This window comes from Chelonia mydas, chromosome 20, assembly GCF_015237465.2.
Source record: "Chelonia mydas isolate rCheMyd1 chromosome 20, rCheMyd1.pri.v2, whole genome shotgun sequence".
NCBI lineage: Eukaryota > Metazoa > Chordata > Testudines > Cheloniidae > Chelonia > Chelonia mydas.
In genome coordinates, this window is record NC_051260.2 from 13,017,818 (window position 1) to 13,033,036 (window position 15,219).

At 55.7% G+C, this 15,219-nt stretch overlaps 1 protein-coding gene across 2 annotated transcripts in view; it reads left to right on the forward strand.

Annotated features, from left to right (window-relative positions):
* LOC114021640 (proline-rich protein 36) overlaps positions 1–12,697 on the forward strand; it is a 42,624-nt gene extending 29,927 nt beyond the window's left edge. For both annotated transcript variants that reach the window (XM_037888139.2, XM_043532938.1), the window contains exons 3-6: positions 519–573; positions 4,967–5,112; positions 5,900–8,533; positions 10,074–12,697. In XM_037888139.2, the coding sequence (XP_037744067.1) occupies positions 519–573; positions 4,967–5,112; positions 5,900–8,533; positions 10,074–10,507 (3,269 nt within the window). In that variant the 3' untranslated portion in view covers positions 10,508–12,697. The remainder of the gene's footprint in view (positions 1–518; positions 574–4,966; positions 5,113–5,899; positions 8,534–10,073) is intronic.
* Positions 12,698–15,219: the final 2,522 nt, after the last annotated feature.

The following is a 15,219-nucleotide window of genomic DNA, read 5'->3' on the forward strand; positions in this document are numbered from 1 at the left end:
CACTAGTGATAGCCAGGGCGTTGAGAGGCCCCTGTTTGCAGCGAGTGTGGCAGATCATAGTCCCCGTTCCTAGCGGGCCAGGTGCCCGTCCTCCCACTGCCATGGGGTTCGGCCCCTCTGCCAGAGGGGCCAAAGCTAAATCCCGTTCCACGGAGGGTGGCACAACTGCACTGATGAGGAAGCTGGCGCTGCCCCCTCCTGTGTGCCCTGACTTCTTGGATCCCAGCGCTGGGAATAGAACCCAGGAGTCCTGTTGCCCTGGCACTAACCTACCTGCCCAGAGCTGTGGGCAGCCCCTCCAGCTTCTTACACTAGACTTCAGGGCTAAACTCCAGAGCTGTCAGCCTGTGCTCTCTGCACCCACGTCCACCCCTGTGGAACTGGAACGCAGCCTGTGCTCTCCGTGAAACACCCCGCCCCCCCCCCACGTCCATTGATATTGGAACAGCGGCCTCATCAGTAACCTCAGATCTCCGAGCGCTGAAGCTGTGTCTGTCTCTCTCTCTCCCTGCTTCTAGTCCCAAAGTCGGCCTCAGTGAAGCCTGAGAAACCGGAATCTGCCAACCCTTCCAGGTATGGTATGAAGTTGCCTGCTGGCTGCTCTTGATACTATGGGGACAGATGTGGGAGGGGCTGGGTAAAAAGCCTGCCCTAGGATACCCAGCAAGGGGGCACATGGTGGTGCTAGGAAGGCTGGCATTTGATGGGGTCTGGATGAGATTTCCATGTGGGATGGCTCCTGATAAGGCAAGGCCCTGCCCTTGGGACCCCCAGCCCACCTGGAGCAGCAGGCAGAGGCAAATGCCATGAGCCACGTGCAGGGTGTGTGTGCTACCTGATCTAATGTGATCAGACGCAATCACGCGAATAACAGCATGAGAAGGGCTGGTAGCAGGAGTCACTGATCTAGGGGAACTTCCAGAGGAAAACCATCCCAGATCAGAGGCAGCACTTGGGAGAGCCTGAGATGAGACAGAAACAGACTCCGTGTTAGAAACCTTTCCAAATTTTCTCTCTCATTAGTGTGTGGTGGGATGTTCACTGGCAATATGTTGTTCAGCCACTAGATGTCCCTGAGCTGCATAGCATTCCAGTCAGGGAGCGGTCCCTGGTAAACAACAGAGACAGAAGTGGGACACGAGTTAAGTGGAGGCTTCTGTGGTTCAGTAAATGCTTCCTGTTGCAGATGGACTGTGGTTCTGCATATCATGAGACAGAAATATCCCAAAGGGGGGAGGAGACTTCTGATGGTAGACGGCTTTTTAATCTAGCAGCCGAAGTCCAAATGAGATCAATGAAGTTGAAGCCGGCCAAATTCAGATTAGAAATAGTGTGAATTTTTAGCCCTGAGAATGCTGTGGGGGATTCTCCATCCCTCTAAATTGAGCCTGGATGTCTTTCTACAAGAGATGCGTTGGCTCAGACAGATGTGAACCTGTCTGATGCACAAAGCCCAAGGTGGCTTGTCTGGCCTATGTTTGTTAGAGTGTATGGGAACAAGGCAGCGTCCCTTTGGACTGCTGGCCCCCGTGTTTTGAGAGCTGTCAGAACCTGTCCAAGCAGCAGGCCGTAGGTGACTAGGCCTGGCCTGTTTTGTGCATAGTTGGGAAACAGGCTTATCTGGGACCCAACGGTGGCTTTTTTCCTGTTATGTAACAAACCAAGAGATGACAAGAAATAGCTACTGCTATTCTTCCTGGAAGGCTAGAGGAGACCCCTGGGCTCATGTCCTGCACAACACAGGAGTCCCATAACTCAGGAGCTGTGGCTGAACTAGGGAGTGGCCTTAAAAACAAAAACAAACAAAACCATCCAGGCTTGATTATTCTTAAAGACATCCAGTGATGGAGAAACCACCACGCCCCTTGGGAAGCTGTACCAATGGTTCATCACCCTCACTTAAAGTCCATTCACCCATTCTGGCCTAGTGGGTGGCGGGAAAGCCATAGACGTGAGGTGTCTTGATTTTTAGTGAGGCTTTTGTCACAGTCCCCCCCACAGTCCTCTCTCATAAGCAAACTAGGGAAAGGTGGGTGCACAACTGGTCGTACTCGGAGTAGTTCCAGGTTCCAGTTCCAGTGGTGTCCTGCAGGGGTTAGTCTTGGGTCTGGTACTAGTCAGTATTTTCATTAATGATTTGGATCATGGAGCGGAGGGTAAGTTTATAAATGTGCACGTGACACCAAGCGGGGGGTTGCAGGCACTTTGGGGGAGAGGATTAGAGTCCGAAATGACTGTGACAAATTGGAGGATTGGTCTGAATTCAACAAGATGAAATTCAGTAAAGGCATATGCAAAGTACTTCATTTCGGAAGGAAAAATCAAATGCCCATCTACAAAATGGAGAATAACTGGCTAGGTGGTCATCCTGCTGTAAAGGATCTGGGGCTTATAGAGGATAAGTCAACAATGTTGCAAAAAAGGCTAATGCCATTCTGGTGTGTACTAACAGGAGCATTGTATGTAACTGTCCAGCTCTGCTCGGCACTGGGGAGGCCTCAGCTGGAGTCCTGTGTCCAGTTCTGGGCGTCGCACTTTAGGGAAGGTGTGGACAAATTAAAGTCCAGAGAAGAGCAACACAAATGATCAAAGGGTTAGAAAACCTGACCTGTGCAGAAAAGCGAAAAACCTGGACATGTTTAGTCTGAGAAAAGAAAACTGGTGGGGGGGGAGGCCTTCAAATACATGAAGGGCTGTTAGAGAGAGGACTGGGATCAATTTGTTCTCCATGTCCACTGAAGGTAGGATGAGAAGTAATGGGCTTAAGCGGCAGCAAGGGAGATTTAGGTTAGATATTAGGAAAAACTTAACTATGCTGAACAATTAGATTAAAGATCTGGAACAGGCTTCCAAAAGAGGTTTGTAGAATCCCCGTCACTGGAGGGTTTTAAGAACAGGTTGGACAAACAGCTGTCAGGGATGGTCTAGGTGTACTTGGTCCTGCCCCAGTGTTGGGGGGCTGGACTTGATGACCTCTTGAGCTCCCTTCCAGCCCTGTTCTTCTGGGGGAAGTGGACTTCTGTCTTCAATTAGATGGCTCAAAAAAAAAGAAGGTATAGCTAAAAGGCAAATCCAGCTCTCACCAGCACACCTTCACTGAACGCCTCAAGGTAATGGGGAAAGCTTGAGCCAACACTGTGCCCAGTTCCCGGCTCCCATGTGGACTGGCCTGTTTGAATTCTGGGAAGGGTGGGGGCTAGGCCCACCCAAAACTAACACCCTACCCCATCAGCCGAGGACTTGGGACAACGCATGTGAAAACAAGGATGTGGGGGCGGGGGAGTGTGTGTCAAAATGAGGGCACCTGACAGGGATTCTGAGCAGAGAACCCTGGCCAGCACCCGCTGCTCAGAGGAACTCTGCCTGGAGACAGGGTACCAGTGGGGCCTATTTCCAGTTGCAGTGCACCTCCCTGTCCAGTTTCCTCCCGGGCTGATTCAGGGGCATCTTGGTCAGCCCCAGAAAGAGGTTGATGAGGGGGTCTCACAACTTCGTGGGGCTAGGGATGGGGGTCAGGGCAGGGGGAAGCACCGTGAGACTCTCAACAAGAGGTTCTGGACTGCCGTGCACACCAGATGCTGTTCTAGTTTGGCAGCCCTCTTGCTTTGGTGCGGAGGACCACAGGTGGGGCACTTAAGCTGGGATTAAAGCGGAGATGTGACTGAGGTGAGTGTCCCTCACCCATTGCTGTTAGAGCTGGCTGTTCAATTCCACTCTCCTGAGATAAGTCAAGCTTGTCAGTTTCACTTGAGCTGCTAGTCAGTTTCGTCCCCCAGTGTGCTAGTGGGGTTAGAGGGCTCTCAGCACCGCCAGGGAGGTTAGCGGGAAACTCTGCTTTGAATGGGACTTCAAATGTTCTTCCCGTTTTCTCTCTCAAAACCCTGATCCCAGCACTGGGGGGAGGCCAGGGCTCTGGCTCACTGGGGAGGCCCGGCAAGCTGCCCTTCAGTGTGGATATGGTGGGGCTAATCGGCTGTGATTCGGAAGGGGTTTTACTGTAACCCCGAGACTGATGGATTCAGCACCTATGTTCAGAGGCGCTGCAGCAGCAATGCGTCCTGCCTGCCGAGGGGGCTTGCAGCTGGGAGACAAAGGGGGTGTTGGAGGGGCACCAGTCAGAGCTCTCCAGAGGGTGAGCCTCTACTTGCAAGAACGTGGCCTCCATTCACATCCCCTAAGCTGCTGGGCTGGCAAAGGGCCTGGATGGCTTGGATTTGTTTGGTAGGTGGCCAAGTGCCTCTCGGTGCAGAAAGGAAAGGCCGGCCCAATGACTAGAACTCTGGGATAACAGGCCAGGCCAATAGAGGGCGCTGTGAGCTGCTGCAGCACCCTGGGAAAGCCGCTGGGTCCCACTAAAAAGCTGGGGACTTGAGACACTGGGTTCAGTTCCCAGCACCACCACAGCCTCCCTGTGTGAGATCGAGCAAACCACTTTGTCCCCTTTGCCTCAGTTTCCTCTCCTGGGTACATTGGAGTAACAGCAGTAAAGATGGTGAGGTGCGCAGATGCTACAGTGACAGGAACCCCTGCTCGAGCTAATCGGGGAGCAAGGAGTCCCCCAGTCAGGGTTGGGAACATCCGTCTCAGACCACTGCAGACTGGTACTAGGCAGTCCCTTTGTGGCGCAGCAGTGCGTGCACTGGGGGAGCTTGCTCTGGCATCCCCTGGGCTGTACCACTTGGTCCCTTTGGTGGACAGGGCACAGGACTGGCTCTTAGGTGACCTGGGTTCTATTCCTAGCTCTGCCATTGGCCTGCTGGGTGACCTTGGGCAAGTCACTGCCCTGCCCTGTGCCTCAGTTTCCCCATATGTAGAGTGGGGAGAACAGGGCTTTGAGCTCTGCATGGGAGAAGTGTAGAGAACATCCAGGTATTCAGGGTGTGACATGGACCCATCTCTATTGACTGCATGAGACAAACACCTGCTGGCTTCTCTCTCCCTTCACCCCTCTCTGTTCTGGTTTCAGACCCCCTGCTCCAGGGACGGAGTATACCAGAGCCCTGACCAGTAACAAACCAGCCATGGCCAAACCTAAGCAGATGGCGCCACCTGGTGGCCAGGCCTCAGCAGTACCACAGCAGCAGAAGAACACGGCCGCCTCCGCAAAGAAAGGTACACGCGCCTCGCGACTAAACATTGGTGGGCGGCTTAGATCTGACACCAGCGAGCTACGGTGACTCCACCGCGCGGGCAGCCGGGGCGTCTGAGATCCAGTGTCTGCTTGGATCCCTTGGGAAGGGTGCCTGGGGCAAAGGGCGAGGTGTATTCGTAGGCTGTTGCCTGCTTGGGACGCCGGGCTGCCCCTGACCCTGGGCAGGAGTGGGGGTGGCCCTTCCGCCGCAGCAAAGGGCAGCAGGCTGCTGCCGCTCGCTCGCCCAGTGGTGGGATGTCCAAGGAATGATCTCCATCCCTCCAACCCCCCCACTTTGTTACCCCAGTGTCCCTACGTGCTGCTCAGGGCTCAGCTCCTCTGAGAGTCTCTCCCTGACCCACCATGCTGGGTGGCATGGGGACCCCAGCCAGCATGGAGCCGATCCCAGGGCTCAGCTCCCAGGCCTGGGCATTAGGGATGCAGCTGGAGTGCACTGCACTATGGATGTTCTCTCATTTCCTAAGATAGCACATGAGTTGGAGCAGCCCCGTGGCTGCTCCCAGTGACTCTGTGGGCAGGGCCATCATTAGGACCACCACCAATGTGGCTTAAAGCCTGCTCTATCCTTGCCCCATGGAGTGAGGAGGTACTTGGGCCACTTTAGTGGGACCCAGTGGCTTTCACAGGGTGCTGCAGCGGCTCACAGTGCCCTCTATTGGCCTGGTCTGTTACCCCAGAAGGCACTTCCAATTGGCTATAAATCTGCAGCCTGGCCCTGAGACCTGGCTTCTTTCTTGTCCCTTACAGACCTCATCAGAGCTGCCCCCAACTCCAGGGCCCGGCTGGCTGGCTCAAACCCTGCCCTTGACAAGATGGCTGGCCCGGTCAAAACTGCCAAAGCCAAACTCCCGGTGGAGCCCAAGGCCAAGAGCCACCCAGTCCCTGCCGCTCCCAAGGGCCTGGAGAAGCCAGGGCCCCCGGGGCCGAAGACCTCTCCCAAGGCAGGGGGCAGCCGTCCTGCCACCCCACAGAGAGCAGTGGCCTCCACCCCAAAGAGGCTGATTGCTGGGAGCCCTGGCAAGAAGCCCCCTAAGAAAGAGGCTAGCTACAACCTGGAGCCAGTGCCTGTGCCCAGGAAAAAGCTGCTTTCCCCAGGGCAGGGAGAGGCCAAGGAAGCTGCTGCCAATGTCCTTGTGGCCTCTCCTGATGCCCTGCCTAGCATGGAAAGGGCAGCCCCCGAGGGCGGCGTGAGGCCTCTGGGTGAGCAAGGATTAACGCCAGAGGTGGGCCCGGTCCTGCCCAAGCCGGTCCCTTCAGACAAGGATGCTCCCGAGAGCTATAGGCTGGAGGCGCTGAGAGCGGAGCAAACACCCATCAGCGACCTGGAAGGGGTGGCTGGAGGTGGAGCACCCCAGGAAGGAGGCGGCTCATCTGGCCCAGAGCGGGTGGCAGCTGAGCCTCTGTCCCACCAAGAGAGCTGTCCTGGAGACCAGCAGCTGACTGGTCTCTCCCCACCACGAGGGGTTGGCTCTCCTCCCAGGGAGATGCTGCCCACAGCAGGCACCTGGGGGCCAAAGCCAGCGGGTACAGAGCTCCCTGATGAGATGCTCACACCCCAGGCAGAGCAGAGCCTGGTGGACACCCCAGCTATGCTTCTAGACCCCTGTAAGACTGGCCTAGCAGCCGAGGGGGAACCATTGCCCTGCCAGGAGGCCCTGATGCCTGCTGAGCACCTGGACTTGTGGTTGGAAGGCAAAGGAAGAGCGGTTCAGAACATGACCTGCCTGGCCCCAGCCCAGCTGGATTCCTCCTGCCCAGCCGGGGCCTCCCAGATGCTGCCCCTCAGTGAAGAGATCCCTCGGGGTAGCACAGAGGGATGGCAATCTCCATCCATGTCACCGAAGCAACCGGCAGAGCCTCTGCGAGGAGGGGAGTGGGAGAAAGACATGCCGGCCCAGCCAGAGGCAGAGTGGCCAATGCACGAGACGGACTCACTGCCTCGGGTTGGCCAGGAGGGTCTCTCCCCGGAAGATGTGGCAGAGCCAGGAGCCGTGGAGCTGAGAGAGGAGCGGAACGGGAGTCTCTCTCTGACCCTGCCAGGGCATGGACAGGAGACCCAGGATGCTCTTCCCCTGGAGAGAGGAACACAGGGCGCTCGCAGGGGCTCTGGAAAGATGGAGGATCTGGATGCTGAAGGAATGACTAGTACAGAGGCAGTGGCTGCTTCCCAGGGGATAGAGGGGCTCAGCGGAGAGCCTGTCCGTGCAGGGCATGAGCCAGGGGAGGTGGCTGCTCCCCTCACAGAACAGCTCCCTGAGGACAGCAAGGGCCCTGAAGACCAACCCAGCCTTGCTTCTCCTCCCGGCATGTCCCTCTCTGGTGCTGGGGGATCTCTCCCTGCTGAGCTGGCCGGAGTCACCTTGAGAAGTCCTGAGGAAGCTGAGCTGGGATACGCCCACCTAGGTTCTCCTGGAGATGTTGCCAAGGTGAGGTCTGCAGAAGGGGAGCCCTTACTGAAGGGTGGGGCTGATGTGCTGGAGGACCCAGAGCCACATGCCCAACAGGGGTCACCGCTGGGCCCCGAGGTGACCATGCACAAGCCTCAGAGCCTGCCCCTGAAGAGCCTGGAGCTGCCGCAGGAGCCAGCCCAACGCCCCCCGCACCCGGGGCAGCTGTCGTCCAGTAGTGCCGAGTCGGAGGGGCCGTCCAAGAGCCGCTCCTCCAAGTCCAGCACGCTGAGCGGCCCCGACCTGGCCGGCAAGAGCAGCAGTGAGACCAGCACCCCGGAGGAGCTGCGGGATTACGACAGCAGCTCTGGTGTGGAGTCCAAGTCGGACGAGAAGCTAGAACAGACCTTCCCCCGCAGCCCCCTGGAGGACCTGCCGGGGGAGCAGGACCTGGGGATCCACATGGACAAGGGGGACGATGAGGCAGAGACCCTCCCAGCAGACGAGCTCCTAGGTGACCTGCCCACAGTGTCCTCTGAGGAGGAGGGCGAGCTGGATGGAGACCTCCTGAAGGAGCCTGATTTCCCTGTCATGGGCAAGCCCCTGGTGTGCCGGGCAGCCTCCCCGCCCCGCAAGCCGTCCCTGGAGGAGTCAGAGGAGCTGGGCTCGGGTGATGCTGGCACTGGGACGCCGGCCTCCACCAACTCAGCCACCTCCTTCGATGCTGCCTTCCACCTCCCCTCCACTGATAGCTGCGGGAAGAGCCCTGGCCTCTCCTCCCTGGAGAGCGAAGAGCACTCGGCCGAGAACACCAGAGACCAGATCCCCAAGGGCGCCGAGCCGGCCAGCCTCCCCGAGACAGAAGAGCACAGCAAAATCTCCCTCCCCAGGGACTGGGGCTGCCGGCTGGAACGCCCCCTGCAGATGGGCCTGGCGGACGAGGAGGAACCGGCCTCCCAGCCCTATGGCACTGCTCCCCGTGGCCCGGCGGCAGGTAACGTATAGAGGAGCCTGCCATGTGTGTCCAAGTGCCATCGCCGCGGTACCTTAAAGCTTAACTCAGTCATGTGCAATAGTGCCCCCTGCTGAAGGGAATCTCCTCCCTGCCCCATCAGTGTCCCCCCTCTTCCTCTCCCGGTGTTTATCTCCCACCTAGCCAGAAGGGTCTGACATTGCTGTACAGTCCCTCGTTCATAGCCTACATTATTCTGTGTCTAGATCAGGCTTTCCCCCCAGGATCATGGGCACCTAGGGGGAAGACATCTGTGTTTTAATGTTCTTCCCTTTTTGGGTGGAGGATTGGGGGCCAAACTTTTTAGCCTTTCAGTACGTTGAATAAAGAGTCACTTATCTGGATCTGACCTCCTGGCCTGTTCTTTGTATTTTTGTGCAGGACTCTTACCTTAGCTTGGGCTTGGGAGGGGAGATTAGAGGGAGCGGGGGCGGGGGGTGTGATTGGCAGCAGCAAGCAGGGCCAAGTAGGTTTGGGGTGGGGGCTAGGAAGCAGCCATCTATCATGGCTGATGTCTAACTGCTTGGTTTGTAGCCTAGCAGTAGACTAGAACGTCTGGCCTTAGCCATAGTCCTTCTGTTGCCATGAGTTCTCCAGGAGATAGTTTGGCCATCACATGGAAGTTCTTCATGGGGCTGAGAGCGTCTCAAGCCTTCCCTGGACCACCATGTGGTGGGCAGACTCTTCTAGACCCCATCAGCCCTCATCTCCTGGATGTTTTGGTCCAAGGGAACTTTCCTTGGTCCACAGACCATAAAAGTTTTGAGAACTAGAGCACCTGATGCTGTAGTACCTTCCCTTGGACAGATCTAGCCGAAAAACCAGGCCCCTGCCATGACCCGAGGCCTAGTTCTATGGGCAGCTCCAGATGCTCAAGCTTCAGTGATGCGGTTGTCATGGAGACACTAGATAACTTTAACAGCCGAAGGATGCTGTGCCTAGGTTGTTCCCAGCGCATTATGCTTAAATGGAAGCTTCATGGCTGGTAGGAGATGGACCTAATCTAGGCATCTCCCGCCAGACTCTGTCCTCCTTGGTGCTAAACCCCGGGTCCCTAGCTGCAGTACAGGACCCAGACATGCAGTTAATGTTGCATCCATCAGCCAACTCACTGCAGCAGCAGTAGCTCCACCCAGCAAAGACCATCTCGGGGGGAAGCAGTGACGGTGCCACTAGCCTTCTCCTTAGCTGCTCTGCTTAGGATACTGCCCCCAAGACCTTGTCTCCCTCCTGGGCAGCTGCTGGCAGCCTGGGTATCGCTGCCACGGAGGCATCCCGAAGATCTGGCCATAGGCGGGGAAGTAGGAGCCAGTTCCTAGTTGAAGCCGCTTTGGGCATCTTGCCTGGGTGGGGTGGGATCAAATTGGCTAACCCTGGATGTTGCCTGGACTCTCCTGCCTGCCTGTCTGTGTGTGCTTGTGCCAGTCTGTCCTGTTGGTGCCCCCTGTCTTTCCTTCGTCCGTCTTGACACCCCTCCCCATGGGCTGTTCTCTCCAACCCGTGCTCCTGTGCCCTGTTGTAGGTGAGAGTGGGGCTGGCCTGGGGCCCTTCTCCTGGGGGCCCTGCCCCCCTGAAATCCTCTCCACCATCTACGAGGTGGAAGGAGGCGCAGAGACCCCTGGGCAGGTGCCGGAAGAGGAGGAGGAGGATGGGAGCTGCCAGCTCCTGCCCGCTGCCCCCTGTGACAAGGCCCCCCTGCACCTGGGAAGCCTCCAAGCAACTGTCATGCAGCAGCTGATCAGCCGGACTCTGCTCTTCTCCACCACTGGGGAGATGCCAGTGGGGGGCAGAGGGGCCCCTGTCATGAGTGAGGTGGAGCTCGGCAAGTGGACAGACCTGCTGTCACCATTGGATGAGTCTCGGGCCAGCATCACCTCAGTCACCAGCTTCTCCCCCGAGGATGTCTCGTCTCCCCAGGGCGACTGGACGGTGGTGGAGGTGGAGACCTTCCACTGACTTCCCCCACCCACACCGGCTTCACCCCCTCTTCCCCACACCTCCTCTAGTTGAAGACTCTTCCTGTTGTGGCTTAAATCCCTGCTGTGACCTGCTCTTCTCCTTCCCTTGGCTTTTCCGGGGGATCATGCATGGTGGGTTGGCCAGTGCCTCTGATCCAGCCATGCAGAACTTTCCTTCTACCTCTTGGCCCACAGTGGAGCAAGTGGCTTCCCAAGTAACCAGGCGGAGGCGGCTACTGGAAGAACTTGCACTGGGATGAGACGTAGCTGCTTCCCCCGAGTCCTTGACTTCGGTTTCAAATGTCTGAATTTTGATCTTGTCCCCTCTTCCCCAGCTCCATGGAGCTCCCAGAGCCTGCAGGTGAAGGGTTAACAGCAGGATGGGCAAAACTCTCTTTTGCAAGCCCCTTCCTAAGGTGGGGTAAGCCCATAAGAGCCCCTGCCCGCCACATATCTCCTGAGTCTGGTCCCTTAAGAGACCCTTTTAGTTCGTTAGCCCTGGTGGCCTCCATAAGGGATCTAAAATCTACAGGTTCTTCGGCAGAGGCTGGAAGAGGGGTTGGCAGTTCCCAGCCAGTTCTCAAACAGCCAAGCCCATCTCTTCACCTCCTTCCCACCCACCGCTAAAAGAGGCCTCATTCCTTCAGGAGAACAGTGCCAACCGCCCATGGTGTAGCTGGAAGAATCAAAGCCATGGCAGGGGTGGAGCTTTCCTTGTCCAGGGGCTCTTCCCCCTCAAAGACATCGAAGAGTTGTGGTGGGTCAGTTGGGTCCATGATCTGTCTAGCCTGTGGCAGGATGGGGGAAGGAAGAATGACATGGCCTTAAAGCTGGACCTTACTCTTCAATGAATGTTCTCTAATTCTCTTCCCCCCCCCACCATCATGCTCTTGGAGCTGGGCTCATGGACCGGGGCTGGGGGGCTGTGCTGCATGCATGGGGGTAGTTTCTGACATGATTTGCTTGCTGCATTGGAAGAGAGCAGAGGCGTTGGCTGACGTTCCTGCTGTTGCATTGTGGGGGTGTGGAGTTGTTGTTTTTTGCTTTTTGCTGCTGTGGGTATAGCCTTTATGCACAGATCTGCTCTCTCTGTTGACTGCCGCTGCCCAGCCAAAACTCCAGTAGCGAAAGAGCCCTGGTGATGGATGGGTGGGGGGTGGATTGAAGGCTTGGATCCTCAGGTCGGGGCTGGGTGCAGGGGGTTGGGGAGGGTCATGGGCAGAGTGGGGTGGAGAGGCTTGGAGCGGGGGCTGGGAATTCCTCTCCTGCAGGGGCCAAGCCTCTGGCAAGGGGGTGTGTTTTGTGGCAGCCCTGCACCCTAGCAGTCCCTAGCTGCCCGCCCCTTGTGTCTATGGACAGGCTGGCTTACAAGAAGCCTCTGCCTAGGTCCAGCCTGCTGACTACTGGTGGCAGAGAGGAAGGCCCCATGGTGCCATCTCCACCATAACAGCTCAGCCCCGCTTCCCTCTACTGTGCTGCTCGGCTCCAGGGGAGGCGCTGGGCTGGATGCTGTGGCGGGGACCTCTCTGGTGCTCTTCAGCACAGCAAGGGTCTCTTCTCCATGCCCACCGAGGTCCTCAGGTAAGCCATGGATGGCACCAAACTCTGATGATCTTCCATAAAGTTCCACGGGGAAGCTCCTTGCTGGAGGAACCCCAAGGCTGCTGGCTGACTTCCGCCCATGGAGAGGTGGCAGCAGGCTTCTTGCCATGGCCTAGTCATGGCTCACTACTGAAGTTTAGAGGAGCCAGATGTCAAGCCAGCCATGCAACTCTGTGCAGCCTCCTGCCCCTCAGCCAGCTGGACTTGGCCATCTTCAAGGGATAGGCCTGTGTTCTCCAACACTTGGATCTCAAAGGCGAAAGCACTGGGCGAAGAAGAGCCCAGCTCTTCAGCCATTCCCAGTCAATGGGCGTCCGTGCGGTTAGGCTGCGTCTTGCGGAGAGGGACGTGGTTCTTCAGCCTGCCACCCCTAGAGCCACAGCCCGCTAATGTGTGTAATGGTGTTGTCGTGAACTGTAGGGAACCTAACTGTAGTGGAGCAAGTGGCCTTTTTGATGAAGTGTGTGTCCTGCTGGTTTCATTTTAACATGACAAACTGTGAACAGGAAACTCATTTAAACAACAGCTGTGGCTTTTTTTTTTTTAAGAGACTCTTTAGGTTTTTAATAAAGATGAATTAAATGCTCTGGTGTTGGGCTCTTCCTTCGTGACCTAGGATGGAGTGGGAGGGAGAGTGGAAAAGGGGATCTCTGTGCCACCGGTTGGCAATATCTGAGTTTTAAACCTTGGTTCACCAAGTCCAATAACCCCAACAGGCCCCAATTGAGAGGGAGCCCCATGGAGATGGCCTAAATGTGCAGCACCCAGCCCCATCTCAAAGCTTACACCGTAAGAAGGGTGGGAGGAGAAACTGAGGCACAGAGAGGGGCAAAAGACTGGCTGAAGCTTGCATGAGAAGGCAGTGTCCTGACTTGCAGGCTCTATTACCTCTCTGCTTCCAGAGCTCTTGAACCCGTGCTCTGAGCAGGGGGGAGGATGCATGGGCTGTATGTACCATTGCAGCTTCTCTGAGAAGGTAGCAGGGTCCAGCCAGGTCACTGTCTTCACCAGAGGCCAGTAGTAGCTATGGTAGATGATTGTACATGATTGAGGTGAAAACAGGAGCCATGCTTGACCTGAGAACTGCCTCCTACTCACAGGTGCCTAAGGAAGGTGCAGTGATGGGATAATCCACCTCCTTGGGAACCGTCTTACAGCATGTTACTGAAAGGTTGGGCCTGAAATCAACCACAGGAAGTTGAGACTTTGCACACAAGCAGCAGTCTTTAGTAATAACTGGCTCTTAGTCTCCATCAAATAATCCTCTTTGTCCACGTGCTGTCTTGAGGGAGGGAAGGCCCGAGGCTCGGGCTGGGCATATGGATCACTCTTAGTCCTCTGGCCTTTCAAGCACCAGCCCCTTGCTGTTTTCGCAGGACAGCATCACTGGTCTAGGCCAATATACAGTCCCATTGCCTCAGTGTGGTCCTCCTATGCCCTAGTGAACTGACATTGCCCCTGGCCTGATGGTATCCAAGCATGTGTCACAACCTCTGCAAAGTACTATTGTTTCCCCCTTTACTGACACATGAGGGTCTTAAGCTGCAGCTGTCAGCCCAATGGTCCATCTTGCCCACTAGCCTGGGATTAGCCACTGCTGGAGACTGAGCCTCAGGGAGCATGTACAGAGCAGGGCAAAGGTGATTTGACATTGGCTTTGGCTGCTGGCAGTCAGAGGACTAACATCCATGCAAGCAGAGGGTTACATCCCTGGCCAAGAGCCAGTGCTGGCCCTGTTCTCCATGAACTAATCTAGTTCTTCTTTAACTCAGTTATACTTTGGGCTATCACCCTAGCAATAAGTTCCACAGGTTAATTGTGTGGAAAAAAGACTTCACAGAACTGGAACAGACCTCAATTGGGCATCTAGTCCAGTCCCCTGCATCCAAAGCAGGACTAAGTAATAACTCTACCATCCCTGACTGTCGAACTGCTTCTTAAAATCCTTCAATGATGGGAGATTCCACAACTCCCCATGGCAATTTATTCTGGGACTTAACCACCCTGACAGTTAGGAAGATCTTCCTACTGTCCAACCTAAACCACCCTCACTGCAATTTAAGCCCATTGTTTCTTGTCCTATCCTCAGCGGTTAAGAACAATTCTTCACCCGCCTCTTTGTTTCAACCTTTTATGTACATAAACTATTATGTTCCCACCCCCCTCAGTCTTCTCTTCTCCAGACTAAACAAATCCAGTGTTTTCAATCTTCCCACATAGGTCACGTTTTCTAGACCTTTAATCATTTTTGTTGCTGTTCTCTGGACTTTCTCTAATTTGTCCACATCTTTCCTGAAAGGTAGTGCCCAGAACTGGACACACCACTCCAGTTGAGGCCTAATCAGCACAGAAGAATTCTTGTGTTTTGTTTACAGCACACCTGCTAATACATCCCACGATGTTGGCTTTCTTTGATCCCTTGCCCAAGAACTCCTTCTGAGACCATTATTTTACATTCCTTGTCTTTGTATTAAACCTGCTTCTTATTAAGCTCATCAGCTGACCCCTCCCCCCACACTTTTGCATTGTGGAAAAGGAGAAGTAACACTCTTCTGCCAGTCATGATTTTAGACCTCTATCATACCCCCTCCTTACCCATCTAAGCCCAAATTGCTTTAGTCTCCCCTTGGGTAGAAGCCATTCCCAACCCCTGATCATCCTTGTTGCCCTTCTGTGAACCTTTTCCAGGTTCCCTAGATCCTTTTTGAGATGGGGCAACTAGAACCGCCCACAGTGCTCAAGGGGCTGGGGGGATGCCCATGGGTTTATAGCATAGGCTTGTGGGGTTTTCTGTCCTTGTCCTACTAGGTCCTAACAACCTTTCTGACCACTGCTGCAGTGAGCTGATGTTTTCAGAGAACTGTCCACACTGATGCTAAGCTTTCTCTCAAGCTAGCTTAGAAGCTAAATACACCTGCACTAGCTGGGCTGCTGCAACTCACCCAGGGCCACACCCCCTGACAGCTGAGCTGCAGCAACCTGACCTCCCACCCCATAGCCTTAGACTCCTGCTCTAACCCCCTGCATCCCTGGAGTCCCACTCTGCTGAATGGGAAGCCCCTGGGTTTGTAGAATTGCACTAGAGCAGGGCTGCTGCTCTGTAGGTTG